Consider the following 19,237-nt stretch of genomic DNA (forward strand, 5'->3'; position numbering starts at 1 on the left):
CCTGTCCTAAAGCTTTGCGCTACTACTTTGCATGGGAATCTCATCCTGATTTAACTGCTCTGGCTTCTTTAAGCTAGATGCCATAAAGCTGAGCCTGGAGAAATAACCTACTCTTGCCGAAGCGTGCGACTTGCAGAGGCACTGCTGCAGAAGCCCCAGGAGCTCCCAAAGTTTCTGGTCAGGACGTTAGCATGGACCCTATTCAAAATCCAGTCATTATTCTCCAAAATTTTTTAAAAAGAAAACAGAAACAAACAAAGAAGGGAAAAAAGAAAGGTTGACAGTGTTTTAATGAAAATCAGAAAAATGAGAAAAAAATAGAGGGGGGAAAAAAAATATGATGAAGGTGAAAATTAAGGATTTGCAAGTGTTGGTCCCGAGTCAGGCCAGGAGACCTGCCAGCTCAAAAGATATACGCGTGCCATGAAGTGAGCAAACAAGACTTGCACCACACACAGTTTAGTGGGATGCCTCACAGCAGCATTGGCCAGCCGTTAGTTACACAGCACCGCCATTCAAGTGAGACGCGACGTTAAGACTTCCCAGTACCTTGCACTGCACTGGCTGAGCTCTCCATTATTACATCATCCAGCATTAGATCTAAAAGAATGAAATGATATTAATCATCCAGCAGGCCACGCAACAAGATTTTCATTCCCCTTCAGCAGTTTCTACATTTCTCTCTTCCACTAGTCAGCTCGGCACCGGTTCTGGCGCGGGCACACCTTGCAACATATGCTCCTGGCTATCCTTCCGGGGGCTAGAATCGGGTATTCGATCCCCACCCATTCCAAACCAGTAGGATTAAATGGAGGGCCAGAACCTCTTCCAGTTTATACCAGTGCAACCCCAGTGGGAATCAGTAAGATTGCATTGATTTAAATGACAGGAGTTTTCCATGGGTGAAATTCACCCTAGCACAAGGCCTGTGCACCTCTTGGCCCCCAAAACAGGGTTTGAGTGAGCCGTCTACATGGGAAGGCATTTCACCGGGGCAGAGGCAGCGCGCTGTCCATGTTGCTCAGATGGATGCCGTATTTGCCTTGTAATCACTGTGTTGTTAGGCCCCCATGGCTTTGAGATGAAGTGCAGGTACTAATATGTAAATAGGCTCTGATTAAAAATGGTCACGTGGTCAGTTAAGCACCCATGGCTGCCTAGGAAAAAAAAAAAAAATCATAAATCAAATTTGGCACTCAGTGACTGGCTGCTACAGAATTTCCCTCCTGCAGGGAACAGCAAACTTGAGGCCTTAATCTGGAAATGGTGTGCCCGTTACAATAACATAATTAAATGCAAGGCAATGACGGCTATTTGTCATTGAGTGCAAAAGCCAATCAAAAACAACATTTTTTCTGAGCGGGAATTGAGAAAAGTCTCTGTTCCAAAACGCTTGGGAGGGGCTCGTGTCCTTCTTCAACAAAGCTTCACCGAGTGTTTGGTCTTCAGCAATATCTGTTCCTCCCTGGTTTATTGCTTCTTTAATTAACACTTGACAGAGCTGAATGCAAAAAGCCACATGTCTAATGATATCTTGGGATTCTCTCCCACCAGGAAACTGCCCGTCCTCATGTCTTCCACCCATTTGGTTTCTTTTAGTATTATAAATAAGATTATTAATGATCTCAACCTTCCTTTTGGCCTAAGGAAATTTTAAACCATATGCTTTCCAAGACCATTTTTAATCAGGGACATTCGCATGCAATATGTAGCTGCATTTTCCAAAGAATCTGAACTCAGTCAGCAATTGTGTTTGGGAACTCGAACTAACCTAAGCTGCTTTCTAGGCAAATTATTTGGAGGAAAATTAGCCTCCACCGTAGCAGCTGTACCCCATTTATTTGAGGTTCGGCAGTAAGGTCCACCAATATGGGTTTTATTAAAAAGGTCTCCACCATGAGGGCAACTCCATAGTACTGACAACCTTGTAAGACTTAGGAAGGATTTGAGGCAAGATCTCTTCTTTGGTAGACCCAATGGTTTGAGTAGGAATTATTGACGCCATACTGTGCCCACAATATTCCCAGCTCCTGCAGTGAAATCAATGCAGACACGGGAATGGGATTGTACCCAGGAAGCTCTGACTGTAAGCCTGGGGTCTTGGGCTTACTTTGGGAAGGCACCGCGCACGGGAAAACACGAGTGCACATCGTGTGTCAAGTCCTACTGATTTCAGGGGGATCAGGTATATGCTTTAATGTGCTACAGTGCTGGACTGAAAAGGGATGGATCTGCATGCTCAAGTGCTTTCTGATTGGAGGCTTCAGTCAGTTGTACATTTGTGCTGCGGTCATATACTTAACCTCATCACACCATTTATAAACCATTCAGACCGTTAAAAGAAAGAAAAGCAAACACTTAATATTACTGGCTTTCAGAACAAACACCCAATCAGAGACAGACGCTTCAACAGTACCGATGTCTGCCCAAGATAGAGAAGAAATGTGAAAAGAGAAATGGAGACTAGCAGCAAGGAGACTGAATGACGAGGGTAACAGGAGTGAGACCATGAAGAACACAGGTATTTGACAAGGTTCAACCAGAATAGAAAGCATGCAAGATGGAGAAGAGTACCTCTGACCTGTGACCTCTGACCTGAATGGCTTTACCTGCTTTTTTAACTGAACAAAAACTCAAGTAAAAAGAAAAAGATCAGTCTTTTGAGATTTGTGACAGAGTGCATAGGCCTCATTTGCTCTCATCAATATAGCAAAACTAGGGCTTAAAATGTTTTAAGAGGGCTGCAAGTTTCTACGTCAAGCTCTGTTATTTGATTCAATTCACATCAATGATGTTTTGTCTGGTTAATTTATCTTCTTGAACTTCTGGGGTTTTGTTTTGTTTTTTTTAATCTGTATTTCTCAAGCAAGTGCAATACTATGTACCTATAAGGGTGTTTTTTTTTTTAAGCATTTCTAGAATGGGACAGCTCCGTTACTTTATTACATCCTTGAATAGCACCGGCGCTACTTTGCCAATAAATAAACCTACTTGATAAATGGGACAGGTAATGTCGCTCTGGCATTACAAGGCTGTAATAAACCAAATAGTGAACCCAGTTATCAGCAACAGTGCTCGAGACATGGAAGATTGATGGCACGGTCTGGCACTGTTGATCTTTGCAGCTGTCACTATTTGTGTAGTACTAAGCTTCTGCTATCGAAGAAGCTATGGATCTGCTTTATTTCTTAAATAACCTCCTGCAGAAAGGTTGTTGCAAATCATGCAGCCGCTAAAAAAAAAGTTTCCAGGGCTCCTTGCTCAGCCTACAATGGCACTATTTCCTTCATGCAGATTTTGTAGCTGGACATGCTTTTGGGGGGAGAATGATCATCGGATGCTAGGCAGGGAGGTAGGGAATTGAGTCAAAGGTCAAGCAGGACTCAGAAAGATGTGGAAAGACTACCGACCAGCCATCTGTTTCTCCTTACTCCTTCTCTTTTTCTCCAGCCGGCGAAGCCTCTTTTCCTCGCGTCTCTTGGCTTCTTCCTCCTCCTGATGCTGCCGACACTTGTGAAAGTTCTCCACCACGACGCCCACGAACATATTGAGGACGAAGAAAGCCACAATCAGCAGGAAGGAGATGAAGTAGAGAAGCATCCAAGGGTTATAGTTCATGACCGGCTACAGGATTGAGTGAGGGGGAGAAAGAGGGAGAGAAGGGGAGAGGGAGAGAGAGAGAGAAATGCTCATGGAATCACGATGAGCAGAGGATAGACAAACCAGAGCGGGTAGTTGGAGCAGTAAGGCCTGCTTTTTCAAAGTGGGTAGAAAATAAGATGCTTTACAGGCCCAAAAGGGACTGCCTGACTATCAGAGCCCTTCCTTCACAAAGTTGAAACTGGGCACCCAAAAAATAACTAGTCACTGGCATACTGGAATCACATAAACTGACCAAGGAACAGGCCAGCTGCATCCTATACAACTGTCTCAACTTGGTAATCATACTACCCTGCACATATCCAAAGCAGTGCTTTTCTCTTGAGGTGCTCAAGAAGCGTCTCAGCTTGACCCCCCTCCCCCCCCCCCCAATCAGTTTGGTATTGCTCCCTGTGTTATAGCTATGGAGAACACGACTGTAAGCACAGCCTGTGGGTGCCAAAACCTATTTACATTTCTTTCATGGCAGAGTTTCGCCCTGAAGTATGGTTAGTAGATGGGCTTGAATTTATTTCACTCCTTGCCATGCATTCTCTCTGATAAAAATTATGGTAAAAATGAAATCTAGACCCAAACTGCACTTTGGTCATGGCTTTCAAAGACTACCAACTTGGGAAAACAAAGGCCATCCAGTGGCCTCTTCAGGAATTTATTTTTAAACAGCAGTTAACAGAGAAAATATACCTGTTGGTCAACTCCAACAGCATCTAGGCCATCATACATGATGTCCACCCACCCGTCTTTGGAGGCCAGAACAAACAGAGACATCAGGGCCTAGAAATGCAAGGAGAAAAGTTAGGTGCAGCGGGAAAAATGCAGAGCAGATACTCTCTCTTTACCTGTAACATTTTCTTTCTCCTTCCCTATTTTAGGAGTTGCATCACCTTGCCAAAACCAGGAAACTTTGATGTTCAAGGTTTCCTGGCAGCAAAAACTATGAATGTCAGATCCTGGTCTAAGAACAAGGGCTAATTTGAAAACCACAAAGCCAGGCACAAAGGCAGCTTCATTCACCCCCCTGGGTTTCCACTGCTCACTACTAATTAGTCCCTACCATGCTGCTAAATTAAGGATGTGTTCCAGTGGCTGTTGCAAATGGATGAGATGTTAGGTTGCACTGAGTACAGAGCGTCCAGCCACATTAGACAAGTGCTACGCTGGATACATTGAGTTCGTTATGTATCAGTGAAGCAATTAAATGCTCCATGAAGCCGCACACGCTTGTTTGATTCCAAAAGAAACTGTATGCACACGGCAACTGGGATTTACAAATGCAGGATGTGTTTGTGCGAACTGGATATTTATAGTGGCTGTTAAATTCCCTGCAAGAAAATCCTATGGGAAATTATACATAGGTTTTTAAATCAAGGAGGCAAAGGAGCAAAGAAGCAGATTACCATTCCATTAATACCTGGCCGAGATTATCAAAATTATACTTGTGCCGGACCCATTTGTAGCTGGCTTCTGCGCAGTCCGATTTGTTTGTAATGTTTCTGGTATCCTCCCCCTGGCAGACAAAAAACTTCCCTTTGAAAAGCTGCAAAACAAACAAAGAATAAGAGGAAACAGGAGGCCCCACAACGCCCTTGGGGAACAGACATTTCTCTTGGGACACTCTGCACAGCCCACATGGATCAGACCAAGAAAAAAAGGCAAAAGCCTTGTGATTTTGGGGCACCTGAGGCAAGAAACGTGCATAACCACGTTGACAATGTAGTTCAAAAGTACTGAAGGAGAAGAAGCTTGAACTCCTGGTCTAACTGAAGTTACACTACCTAACTTAGGGGCTTCCCTGAGCAGTTGTGTGGGTCGGTGCACTGAGATCCAGAGCCTTTTCCTTCTAGGTCACTGGTCCCAATCCAGCTGCCCTGGCTAACAGCTAAAACCATGCCGTGGCTGTCTAGTAGTTGATGAGAAAGGAGCGTGGTGTCCTTCAGCTAGTGCCGTCTGCCACAAGAGATGATGTCTGGCTCTTGTTCTCACAGGTCAGAGTAGGAAATGGTGGAGGGCTACTTCCCTGCTGCTGTTGATGGACCTGTTTGGTGGATCAGTGAGACTTTTGCCTTCGGGACTGTCAATCCGGCAGCTTTTGGTGGTTGTGTGCTGCTCTCCATCAATCATTAGACAGCGCTGGATGTGCAATCTGTAGAGAAGCCTCTGCTAATAGTCCCTTTTGCAGAGCTAAAGAATTGGATCCCATTGTTCCTGGGTGCTTGATCCTGATCCTGCTTCTTCTGGCAAAAAGCCACGGGCTCCCAAGCAATTACTCCCAATTTACACTGGCGAGGGAAGCATCAGGCCCCCACGTGCTTAATTCTAGACGTGTCACTTTGTGCACAGCAGAACAAAACCCAGCAGTGCATGATTACTGCTTGGGACTTGGTGATTGATGGTAGTCGAATGGCTGGCATTGGAGGCTGTGAGACATAAAGGAAAGTCTGCTCTACTGAGTGACAGAAACTATTGACATTAACTCTCACTGCTTTCTTGTGGCAGGGCACCCTTCTCTCCAGGCTCCTTAAACACTGTCTGGATAGCTGAAGAGAGATGCTGACCCTTTATGCTTTGTGGTTCTAGTCCTGCCATGGAGGAAGAGCAAAAGCAGCAGCAGCATGCTTGTCGCTAGAAGGACAGAGATGCTGCTTCTCAGAGCTAATAAGCCTCTCCTATAAGCACAAAATGTTTATATCTGGGAAGGCTAAGTATTCCCACGGTCTGCCTTCTATAGAGATAGATTTTCTAAATTAAGTAGGAAGGTGAACAGTGCTTTTAATATATTGCCCATGAATATAATATCTTCATAAGCAGGGTCATAATACTATTCAGATGGGCACAGTTACACAGCTACAAACTGGATTCAAAACTGAAAGGGCCCAATTTGCAAAACTGCTGAGCACTGGCAGTTCCCACTAAGTTCAATTAGAGTTGCAAATTCTCAGCACTTGTGCAAATCAAAGGTGCCAGGTTTTAGCAATTCTCCCATTCCTACTCATGGTAAATAAGTGACCACCCGCATGCTACCATACACCTTGTCATAATGTACAATCATATAATTACAACAGTGCTGTTGCCCAGTGGGAAGCATGTAGCGATAGGGTTCAGGAGATCTGGGTTTGATTTCAGATTCTTGTAAGTAGCTCCTGTGTGATTTTAGACAAATCACTTCAGTTCTCAGTGTTTCTGTTTCTCCTCCCAGGCTTTGTTTGGTCTCATCTATGTCAGCTATAAGCTGTTGGAGCAGGGCCTGTGTATTATTATGCATATGAACAGTGTCTAGTGCAGTGAAGTCCCATTCTCAGCTGGTGTCTCTAGGCAGCAGAGTACTGCATTAAATAAACAGTCTTTTTTAAGCAAGCCACCATTGTATAATAGAAGACTGGGCCCTAATAACATAAGCTCTGATCTCCATTTTCTATTTACGTGGAAAAAAAAAACAACCCCACACCGTGATAATGCAGAGTAATCCACAGGTTGGTTCCTTTTCTATAAATTATGGCTTTAATCTTGCAGATCTTTGGTACACAGACCTTGCACGGATGTCAGTGGGATTTCAGTCCCCTGCAGGATCAGTCCTAATGCTTCTGTCTAGTGCTGGAAATGTGTCAATAATTGTGACAACTTACTGTGAGACTGGCAGAGCCACTGGGGAAAAATGATCACAATTAACAGACAGGAAATTCAAAGAGCTCAGTGCAAGTGTTGTCATCATAAATTCTGATTTTATTTTGTTTTATGGGATATGCTTACTTTTATGGTCCAGTTCAGTGTAATAGATGGATGCTGTTATGCTATAAGGCTAAGCCAATCTCACTCCTGAAATGGTTATGGTGGGGATGGTATTTCCTCTATTTCAAATATTACATTTTAAAAATTATTTAAATAACACAGGCATATAAAACTGTTATGTCCTACTATGAGCCAGTTTCTAAATTGGCTTGGACAAATCAAATAAAGGTGGTGTTTATGCTGGAATATTCAACAAATGGGATTTCTTCCTTTCAGCTGATTAGCGAACTATTATTATAAAATGAGAAGTATGGGGGTGTCACTGGTCAGATCCTGACTCGGCGAAGGTTTTGGTAGGTGGTTCCTAGGGGAGGAAGCGTGGCCATGCCTAGATTAATGTAGCAGCCAGCACTGGGGTCATTCACAAAGTCATGGAAAAATTTTGCCCTGCTGCTTGTATGTTGGATGCACAGTTATACCAGCCTTTGGGTCCCTGTCAGCCTCACAAGTCAGATAGATAGCAGATTGGAAACTATGGAAGTTATGGATTCAAAAGAGGGATGTGCATCTTCAGAGGCAGAGAGAAACTTGGACGGATCCGGGAAGAGGCAGAGCCCCTCCATACTCACTGCTACTCCAGGTAGAAGGAGAGGTGCACGTGTGTGGAGCTTGGTGTTTGGGACTCGAGCATTTTTCACCATAGGTTGGACAGGGCTGCAACAATATTTCACCATGGACAAGGCTGCAATGATGCGAGATCTGCACTTTTCAAGACATTTCAGTCACAGGATGGAGAAATGACCTCAGTGACATCTCCCATTTAGTTGGCCCCTGGAAACTCCTCCAACGCACTTTGGCGCAGATACCAAGGTATTCATTGTTTTGGGGGAGTTTGCCACTGTTTCTGGCTTTTCATGAGCAGCCCAGAGCCCTGTAGGAAACCCACCTGGACTCCTAAGATCCCAAAGATGATGAAGAAGGCACAGCAGATGACCACAATGTTCCCAATGGGTTTAAGGGACGACATCAGAGTTTCCACCACGAGCTTCAGTCCTTGCGCACGACTAATGACCCTTGGGGGGGGCAAACAGATAGAGAAGCCAGTTAACCCCATCTTTGTAAAGCTCACCTGATACCTTCCATGTGACACAAGGCACAGAAGTAGAAGCACAAGAAGAACAGCTGTTTCAAATGATGAGTGGCCCAAACCCAAGAAGTACAAGTAGCTATGGAAGAGGAGACCTCTCATAGAGGCTGGAGGAGCTTGTATATGGAGAGAGCAGAAGCTAGTCATGTACTTACAGCCAGTTCCAAACCTGCTTAAATCCATGTAAAGGCTCCCAGGAACTACCATGGGCTTTGGGTCAGAGCCACAGAAAGGAAAATCAAGAGGCGCCCCCCATGCTTCTTTCTAGCACTGAGTTACATACACCAAACCTGCCCTTGTGAATCACCAGAAGGAAGGCAGATCTCATTTTAGTAACTTCTGCCTGTATAGCACCTTCCCCTCCACCCTGCCTGAGCAAGTCTTTTGTTTCCTACCTGACCATTTTGCAAAGCTCTCAGTTCTTGCATTTTCTTGCAAACAGATTTGGCACCAGATTCCAATCCCAGACATCAGCTGTGGTCCCGCTGGCCTCTTCACTGATGCCAGAAGAGGAAATGATTGTTTTAATCTAACCTGCTGTCACTGCCTGATCCATTTCCTAATCTCCATCTTCTATCTAGCACATAGGCACTTTAGATATAATTTCCAGCCAGTCCCTCAAGCTTTACCGTCTTCTATTTATCTATAACCATAACCATAGGTTTCAACCTGTGGCCCGCCGACTGTTTCTCAGAGGTCCACAAAAGATGATTATGATGAATCAGAAGCATAGTTTTTCATGTAAATACCCACACTTAAATTCAAAGGGGTCTGCATCTCCACTTGTTGTTTCCAAAGGGGTCCACAAATGAAAAAAGGTGGAATTACACTGGTCTGTAATTAAACAAGTCACCTCAGCCCCAGTCCACATCCCTCCTCTCTTTTAAGCCAGCTTTAGTTTTAGGCCATCCATGAATGCATGTACTTCTGTATGCCGTATGAACCGGGGGACACGAGTATCAGGTTAAGTGCCAGATTTTTCTGAGCTTTAATCCCGGCCTCAACAAGACACGATCTCCCTACCTTTGTCTCTCCACCTGTGAAATGAGGATAGCAACCCTTATAACTGCCTAGTGCACAGGGGTGCTGGGAGGACTGACGAATGCCTGTGTCATCTTGAAGGGCTGTGACCCGTGGCTAGGTCTGAACAGGACTGGTCCCAGCATGGACTCCCAAGCTGCTCCGCTTCCTACCTCTGTTGTTTTATACCCATTCCACCCTATTCTGTGACGGCGAATATTCAGTCATTCCTGTTGTCTAGCCCAGGGTTTCACCAGCCAGGCAATAATCAATTAGCTTCATAATGAGAGAATCTCTCTAGCACTGCACAGGATTTCATAACTGTAGATTAGATTATTCTGTAGGGTGGGGGCTGGTGGAAGAAGAGGTGGAGGGGTGGTGGTGAATGCACAAGCAATCAATAGCCAGACAGAAACAGGCAGGAAAGACACAGTTGAAGATGAATTTGTGCCACTTCATCGAGGACCTTAGTTCAAGGACTGTTGGGCACATTATAAAACCCACTGAGCCATTTGGGGTCAGACTGACCACAGTATTCAGCACCTAAAGATGCCTAGTGGAATATAAGGTAGCACCCTAACAGGTTAGGTGCTTAATTCCCATTGAAATCAATGGGTGCTAGACATCTGATTCACTTTGTAAGTTGGGTCCTTAGAGCCAAGCAGCTGACATGGATCCTGCAAAGTGATGCAAAAATGCCCGCTAACCTCCCTCTCTGCCCGACTATGCCCTCCCCCCCAGCAGGGTACACATGACAGCGCCGTTCGGCTTCAACGCTGTGCATAACAGCCCAGACGCTGCGCTCTCCGAAAGTTCGGAGAGTCCCTCGAGTGCCTTTGTGCCTACAGAGTGAGCAAACTGCAGCGCTCAGTGCACATGCCTAAAATGATGGCTTCATTTCCTTTCGGAACGGGTTGGTTTGATACTGTAGCCTGAAAAACTTAAAAAATATTTCCCTCTTTCTGGTTAAATATTTACTCGAAATGTCAAGGGTAGCTTGTCAATTACCCTTTTAAAAACGAAACAGATGGTGATATTTTTATCCGTTCCTCTACCAACAACGCACAAAAGGCAGATGCTTCTGTTTCCCAACCTGGCGCTCTTTCTCAGGTAGCTGTTCTGGTTACTTACTGGATTGTCTGACTTCCTGTCTGTTCAGATCTCCTTGCATAAGAGGGGAAGGCTCAGGAAGAGGCAAAGACTTATAGCATCTTTCGCTTGCAAGGCTCAGTGGATTTCTGCTCTGCCATCGCTGTCGTGGCTGCAGGGTAATGTGGAAGGAACCACCCAAGCTAGCTGTGAACAAGCTGCGCTGGTAGCAGCGTAGCTGTGCTTGCCTGGAGCTCAGAGAGGGCTGCAAAACTGCCCGAGATAAATTAACCTACAAGATGCTCCACATTATACCGGCTAGACTGTCACCTGCATCTGAGCTAGTGACTTGAAAAGGCAACTTGGCTTGGTCTATGCTATGCTGCAGTCATTGCATGCAGACACACTTGAGAGTCCAATCAAGCCAGGCTAGTGGAGACAAAACAATCATTTCTTTCCGAGGACAACTCAGGTTGCCTGTGAAACTCAGTCTCATTTCTAGTGGGCAAGGGGCCATATCACAAACATTGTCTTACCTGGCACCTAAGCTGAAAGTCTCAGCAGAGAAGTCAAGCCCTGCATGGGTCACAGAAGATGAAACCCATCCCAGGCAGGGTTTAGGCACATTACTAGGAAGGTTCGTGCTGATGCACTTGGTTCAACTTTCTTTCTCCCACACACTAATACAACCTGAGCACTTTATGAATACTAGCATACTTGTCCTCGCAATAGCCCCAGTGTCCCTGCATGACAGAAGGGAACCTGAGACCTACAAGGACAAAGGGACAAGTCCAAGGTCTCGGAGGGAAGTCACAAAATGAAAAGCCAGCCTCCAGGGTCTTATTTTGGCAAATCTGACCTAAGTGGCAAAGGGCACTTGTTGGGAAAGATGGGTTAAAAACATTTCGGGCACTTGGATTCTTGCACATCTCTGCTCCATCAGACAACTGGTCAAAAAACTTAATCCAGAGGTAAGAGAAGGCAGCCTGCACAGCACCTTCCCTAATGTTTATTTCCAGGCTGACAGAAAAGACTCTGAAGATTTTCAACAGGGGGAAAAAAATGTAATCCTCAATAATGAAAAACTTCACTGTCCTCCTAGCTTCACCTGACCAATCCAGTTTGAGTTGACAGCTTTCCAGTCAACAGGAGGACTCCCGCTGACTTCAAAGAGAGCGAGATAAGGCCCTAAAATGAAGAACAAACTAAAGCAGCCTCAGCGTTTCTGAGCTCTTACTGTCAGCTTCAATGTGTCAACATTAACCACCCCAGCAGCCCATCAATATTGTCTGAGATCCTGCTGATAGTACTGCCTGCAAGCCCACATTATCTGACCCACTGCTCTGCAACTGTAGGGCAGAGCGATCCAGCTGGTTTCGGTGTGGTAGCCTCCCGAGGCTGCGTTAAGGACAGTTTCAGTCTACATTATGCATATGACAAATGGGGAAATTGAAGTTATAAAAGTTTTTTTTCAACATGAAAAAATGCTAATCCCCCGAGTTCCTCCGGCTTCTGCTGGCCTCAGCAGTCACAGTGCTTTGAAACTCCAAGTGTGCAGACACTCCAAAACCGCTGTCAATCTCATCTCTGCTGGAACACATTTACTAACTTTAAGCTTGCTAGTCTGATCAGAGCAGTGGTATAAAGAAGTGACAATTCAATGTGAATGCAGACTTTCCTCCATGGGTAGGAAAAAAAAACCAGCAAAAGGTGATAATATGATAAAGAGGAAAGTGTCTATGGAATGACTATTTCATACTGCGACGGTATGAAGAGTGAATAATTTATCCATCTGCTTTGGAAGCCGAAGCCAAAGCTCTGACGAAAAGTAAAAGAGTGTTGAAGTCTGTCCAAATTAATTCTGAACACATTTTTAATTTTGATTTCTCTTGTACCTTAAGCTGTAGCGCTTGATCCCAACACCAGTAGGTTGAATGCATTAGGAAGGAATGGCATCGAATAAGCTAGTCTCCGAATGGCTGAAACATCAGAGAGGGGCATGGAAATGTCTTTGTCACTTCTTTGTGAAGACATTTGCAGTGTGCTGAGCATGGAGCAAGACTCAAATACTTCTGCACTCAGTTTGGGGCCTAATAATCAATCACGGACGCATGGAATTGCGACCACACTATTCCACATGTGCAGATCAGACACGGGCGCGTGCCAATACACTGATGCACGCAGCACACAGCCCTGGTAGATGCACAAGAAAATAGTTGCTTTGTGGTTTTCTCAAAAAAGCTGAGGGAGCTATGAAAGGAAGTGGGGCATTTCTACAGAAAAAGAATCAGCAAAGCCTTTATAAGCAGCAAACTGCCATAAGCCAAAGCAAACATAACAAAAAGGCTTCCTATACAAAGTCTTAACAGTCTTCAAAAGACAGGTGTACAGCCAGGGCTTCTCACAGGCGTTTTCCTCCTATTGTTTCTCCCATAATCGTTCTTGGAGTCCTGCCCCAAACACCTACAGTCCAGTCCAAATGGCAGCAGCCGGCAGCTCAGTGACAGGCACCTAGCATTAGCTTGAATCCCTATCGTACAGTCATATTTGAAGAGCAGGCACCGAAATCTAGGGTAGAAATTCCCCGCCAAGGGCAGAGATCATAGACATTATTTAAGTCCTGAGCCAAGTGTTCATGGCTTAATACATTACTTGCATTTATCTATTCTGGAGTGTCTGCCAGTCCCATTTCAGTTGAGGCTAACTCCCTAATCAATAAGAGCTACTGAGCCATTCAGAAGGAGACGAGCCCAAGTCATACGCCCAGTTGTACTGGTAAAGCAGGGGCGGGCAATTTTGGGAGGAGGGCCACTTACTGAGTTTTGGCAAGCCATCAAGGGCTGTATGACAGGCAGGCAGGGGCAGATAAATATTAATTTTCTAAATATTTTAGGGGCCCTGCAGGCCAGATAGGATGGCCTGGAGGGCTGCATCCAGCCTGCGGGCCACATTTTGCCCACCCCTGCTGTAAACACAGGACCAATGTGAATGGTGGGGCTACAAAATGCAAAACCAACTGTGCTCCCACATGAGAAAACAAATAGGCAGGGGTGGGCATGGACAGTTGTGTCCATGCATGCATCACCGTAAGTGCAGATGGATTTCCCTGGCCAGAGATTTATGACTTACTGAAAAGTCCCTGGTTTAACGGCAGCTTTTTTATTGCCTACCAATCTAATTAGGGAGGGACAGACCTGATTGCAAACACATTTAGAGAAGGCCTTAATTGCTGGCTTGTTTATGTCTCCTTTGTGCTCTCAAGAGTTGCACACAGTTAAGTCCATTGCAAACATCCGGGCATGCAGACAAGGAAATGCAGCACATGCCAAGGAGAAAGATACAGATGCCTTTGCAGGCTGGTAGCTTTTCCTCGTGCAGAGAGTGCCACCGACTTCCCTGGGATCACTCTCATGCAGTTGCCTTACAGTTTGCAGAATAAGGACCTAATTAATTGAGACCCCGATGCTTGTCAGGGTCTCATGCAGAGAGTGCCACTGACTTCCCTGGGATCACTCTCATGCAGTTGCTTTACAGTTTGCAGAATAAGGACCTAATTAATTGAGACCCCGATGCTCGTCAGACTGACCCTTAGTTACAGACTCTCCCTGGCTATTTATAAAATGCTCCGGGACTGGGGGAGGAACTAGTAGTTCAAATTAAAATGAGAAGGATAATTATTTTACCTAAGGACATCTCAATTACCTTGTATGTGTTCTTTGTACATATGAAAATGACAGAGGCAAGGAAAGAGCCGGGTAGGTATTAGACTCAATTTCCTCTGAACGTATGTTCTAACCCCGAAGCTAACAGCTTAATCTTTCCAATATCAAGACATCCTTTCCCATATTGTGAGACTTCCCTGTGCCCTCCTTCCCATTTAGCAATATAAGCAGGGCTGGGTGATCATGAGGCACTGACACTTCTTTATGACCTCTGCCCGCTGGAGTCTGCAAGCCCCAAGGCTGCAAACCTGAGCTGTAAATGCATCTGGATGCACGTGAATTTATGTCCCCTTTCCACTGGCCCTCTGCGAATACGCTAGCAAACACACATCCTGGCGGGACTGGTCCCAGACACAGAATTACTCGGCAGCACTGGGGGATGTTCGGAGAGAACAAAGTCTGAATTGTTAATCACAGAGATTCACCTGGGAAACCCGAGTCTAGGCCTTCTGACTATCCAATCAGGGAACAGACACCTATCAGGTGACCTACCTGTCCAATCAAAGCTAACTAGCACTGCTCAAAATCTGAAAACCTAATGCCCAACAGGGGCTTTGCGCACGATATAGATGAAGCCTGTTTTAACAGACGTTTTAGAAGAGGTCATGACCGTTTATAATCATACTTGTTGTTCAGGTTGCAGGCTGGGATCACAATCCTAGCCAGAAGCAGGGCCCCATTTTTCTTACTATCAAAGAGACATTCTGCCTTACAGCAAACCAGCAGCAGAAGGAAGGAGAAATAAGACACAACCCGCTTGCAAAGAGGTTGCGACAATGATCTGTTCTGAGTTACTACACAACAAGGACAACCGGGATTGCTTTAGCTAGGATATTGCACATGTTAAGAGCATAAACCCTTGTGCTTCAGGGCACAAGCCAAACACTAACTGTCCGAGGTCAGGATAAAGCTATCGTTTAGGGTCGACTGCCGCACAGTTGACCATTACAGGGTTTATTGCTCCATCCCCAAAGCCTCTTAAGCTGGCCTTTGTAAGAAACGGAAAGCCTTGTTTGGAGAGACCACGGCTCTGATCTCGACTGGTAATTCTGATAATTAGTATATGAGTGGAATTAATGGGGGATTGGGAGAGAAAAAAAAAATTATCATCACATTTCAGGTTAAGCAACAGTTTGGTCTCCAAATCTTTAAAAATTAGCTGCCACCTGCTACTAATGTTCCTCTTTGTTGCAAAAGCCATTGATTGCCTGAAGGAAGAGGGAAAAGGAGCTGTTAAGAAGCACTTTGCACAGAGCAAATGAGAGCACAAATAGCAGGGGATGTGTGTTTTAATGAGCAAAGGAGGCATTGATCAGTTTGCTACCACGGTGCGGCCTGCTCCTGACAATGCTCTCAGTGCCTGGAGCTCCCCTGGGCTCCAGCAGGACCCGTGGATGGCCCTGGCTTTGCAAAATCAGCCTGGGAGTTTGTAGAGCTGATGACAGGTTGCACAGAGCTGGAGGGCGAGACTGCTGGACCATTTCTTTGTTTCCTTTCTTGCTGGTCTATTCCATTACGTTTCTGAAAACATTTCTCTTCCTTGATGTGGCAGACTTGGGGCACTGACGGCACCTCCAAGCTTGCAGCCCCTTTACCATCTTACTTAGCCCCAACCTACTACTTACCTTAATGGCCTGAGTGTTCGCAGGAGTCTCAAGACCCTCAGCATCCCGAGGATTTTAGTGCCGCTGTCTGATACCATTGAAACCAAGATGTCAATGACCGAGATGAGAACGAGCACCCCGTCGAGCACATTCCAGCTGCTTTTCAAGTAAGCCTTCTCCCCAAAGCACAAACCTAGTGCCACCACCTGCCCAGAGAGCAAATTGCAAAAAGTTATGACTAATACACCCAATATGTTTCCTCCAGTTGGCAGCCTACAGCTAATGCATTATTTACAGATCCATGACTGCGAGTCCATTTGCTACCCAGTATAGAAACCTAATTAGACAATTTTGTTAGGTGTTATACTGCAAGGATTGTAAAAATAACTTGCAAAAACATCCCAGATTGTCCCTTAACAGCTGATGTATTTTTAATGCAGCTAAACCTAGTTGTGCAAAAGTGACTCTAATATTGCTGAGGTGTTGTGCAAAAAGTTTGATCACATGGTTACTTCTTCAGGCTACTGGGAGAAAGGCGAGAGCAGCTGACCATTAGTGACCACTGCCTGTCAAGTTTGCAAATATTTCCAAATGAGAGCACAATAGCTCCCAAGTAAGATGAACTACATGAGAGAGCAACGCATTCTTGCCATCCTTGGAGTCTGAATGTGGCTCCCATTCAAAGAACTATTTAAATACATGCTTCAGTTCCTTCATCCTCAGCACAAGCCCATACAAGTCTTTACATCATTGAGGTCAGTGGGACTCAGGCATGTAGCTGAAGTGAAGCACTTACTTAAAAATCATTCTTGAGAGCGGATGGAGAGATGAGTGGAGGCCTCTCATCTCCCCGCAGTGGAAACCGGGGGTGGGAGGGGACTTCGGTGGAATGATTCTGGTGCAAAATGCACTCAAAATAAGGGGCATAGTAGAGAGTTAGATATTATTCAAAAAGGGGACAACTGTTTACATCTTATTCCCCAAGGTAAGTCAGATTTTGGACGTGCCGATCTCTGGAAAACTGGGAGGAAGGGTTTTCAAATTCCTAAGTAATAACACTCTCCTAATGTAGCACAGTCAGGCTTATTCTTTGGCTTCATTTACCTTAACTGTCATCTCAGCCAGGAAGATTACTGTGAAGATGTAGTTGGAGAGTGTTAGGAAAATGCGTTCCTATAAAAACAAAAAGAAGAAAACGAGAGACAATGTTTAACACTCTGGCCTTCAAAGCTGTAATTCCTGCTATATATTTGGATGGTTACTTAAATGCTCTGCTTTTGTGTTGAAATAGGTCTTGGATGGTTTGCTCCCAAAGAAGAAAAAGTCCAAATATTTATATGATAATACTTAAGTTGTTTATAGGGCCCCTTTGCTACGTTCCCTCGTGCCTGTCAGTACCAGGGACAGCTGCCAGCTTTCTGGATGGGCTATAGCTTCACCGCAGGTGATGGGGGAAAATAAGTAAAAAGAACAACTCAAACCCACACAGCCCATCTCTCACATGCAAGCCCCTCTTACAATGCTCCTTTTGGCCGTAACATATTTCCCCAGGAATGATGCCATTCACTTATCATTCCCAGGACGCTCAGATGATTGTGGGTGCTTGAGAGAAGCAGGGAAACTTTTCTGATGACGAATACTTTGCAGAAGTCTACGAGCGGACCCTAGAGTATTTCTCAAACCTCATCAGTCCACCGACACTCAGATAATCTATGTAAATAATGCACTCCCTACACGGAAAGATGACGGAAGACCAGACATGTAAGTGTTCAGCTGGGGTAAATCATAGTCAACAAAGCCAAAGCAATTTCCCCCAGCTGAGGATCATACCCAAAAATGATTAATTCATTTGCACAAGACCACAGGCAGAGCGAGGAGCAGAACCCAGAGGTCTAGACCTCCACTTCCCTGCTCTAATCACTAGGCTATGTTTTCCTTACTGCATTTATTCTGTGCAAGTAGCTAGTGATTGCAGATGAGACCCGTGGACTGATTCCTTATCTGTAACCAGCGGAAACCTCTCTTTAATGATGCTCATTAAATAAATTATACTTTCCCCTAATTCCTGTACAATCTCTGATTGCCTGTACTGTGAAATGGAGAGCTGGAGGGGGGTGGGGGGGCTGGCGGGGGGAAAGCTCGCGTGCACACATGCGAGGGAAGCGTCTCTCTGTAACGTTGCCAGAGATTCTGGATGTATTTCTGCTGCTCCCTGCAGAGCCGTTCTCTAAGAAATGGAGCTCTCTCTCAGAACCAGCTGGAATTTGAGCAGCCAGAGAAAACACCATGGAAACTCTCCCTTGCCAGCTCATGATTTACTGAATGGGATGCAGGAATCGCTAAGTAGCTTGTTTCTGTGCTGGTGTCCATAATTAATCGAGTCATAAGGGCCCAGACGTGATTGCATGAGCTGTGATAGAAAACATCCTCCACCTTCAGTGGAGGGTGACAGAAAATACCACTCAACAAGGTCTGCAGATGCCTAAAGACCTGCTTTAGGGGCTGCAGAGAAAAGGGTAATGGCAGCTAGAAGCAATTAGGAATATTATCCTCCTTTTTTGGCACATGTGCTGCAATTTTAAAGGGTACTCTCCATGGGCCATATCTTGTCCCTTCTGAAACAGGGAGCTCCTGCTGTCTAGAGACTGCCTCCCCTCCTCCGACAGGCCAGTAATAACTGGGACAGCGAGCGAATGGCCCAGAAGCATTTAGAAAATCCATGGCCCTGAATGGCCCAACGCAATTATTTTAAACAACTGAAGCTATAACAACTATTTTGGTTTCCACGCATGAGCTCCGTTGGATGGGAGTGGGCTGCATGAACCCCTCCTCACTCCCCTGCTCACTTTTGCTGCTCCAGTAGCATCTCCTGTGGCAACTCCCTTATCCTCTATCCTGCTTCCCGTCCTCAGTCCAGGTCGTCTTGATCCCCAGATGACCAGTTTCAGCTCCCCTGGTTCCCACCCCAACGTTGCTGATACTTGGATGGACCTCTCTGACCCTGATGCCTCTCCTCCATCCTCTCCTGCTACTTCAAAATTGCCTCCAAAACCCAGCAACACCCTTAGCACTGATCGCACCTGGGATAGTCTCCATTTCCAGAGCCCCCTAGCTTGGGCCTCACTGACTCCTCTCTCCTCCATCCAGATCCTCATCAAATCCTCTCATTTCTTCCTTTCTGACAGCATTCAAACTTCAGGCTTTCCTCTTCATCTCTATTGCTGTAATGCTTGTCCTTCCCTGGGCCCTTGTGTGGCCCCTTACCTGGG

At 45.4% G+C, this 19,237-nt stretch overlaps 1 protein-coding gene across 5 annotated transcripts in view; it reads right to left on the bottom strand.

The window, feature by feature from the left end:
• CACNA1G (calcium voltage-gated channel subunit alpha1 G) overlaps nt 1–19,237 on the bottom strand; it is a 346,031-nt gene that overhangs the window by 124,502 nt on the left and 202,292 nt on the right. For 2 of the 5 annotated variants that reach the window (XM_059732101.1, XM_059732100.1), the window contains 7 exons: nt 17,073–17,141; nt 15,990–16,174; nt 8,333–8,459; nt 5,072–5,197; nt 4,345–4,434; nt 3,432–3,624; nt 550–600 (listed from right to left, as the gene is read on the bottom strand). In XM_059732101.1, the coding sequence (XP_059588084.1) occupies nt 550–600; nt 3,432–3,624; nt 4,345–4,434; nt 5,072–5,197; nt 8,333–8,459; nt 15,990–16,174; nt 17,073–17,141 (841 nt within the window). Of the gene's footprint in view, nt 1–549; nt 601–3,410; nt 3,625–4,344; nt 4,435–5,071; nt 5,198–8,332; nt 8,460–15,989; nt 16,175–17,072; nt 17,142–19,237 lie in introns of all 5 variants that reach the window. The other 3 variants (XM_059732103.1, XM_059732104.1, XM_059732102.1) reach the window with 2 other exon arrangements.

The sequence above is a fragment of the Alligator mississippiensis genome, chromosome 8 (assembly GCF_030867095.1).
Source record: "Alligator mississippiensis isolate rAllMis1 chromosome 8, rAllMis1, whole genome shotgun sequence".
Classification (NCBI taxonomy): domain Eukaryota; kingdom Metazoa; phylum Chordata; order Crocodylia; family Alligatoridae; genus Alligator; species Alligator mississippiensis.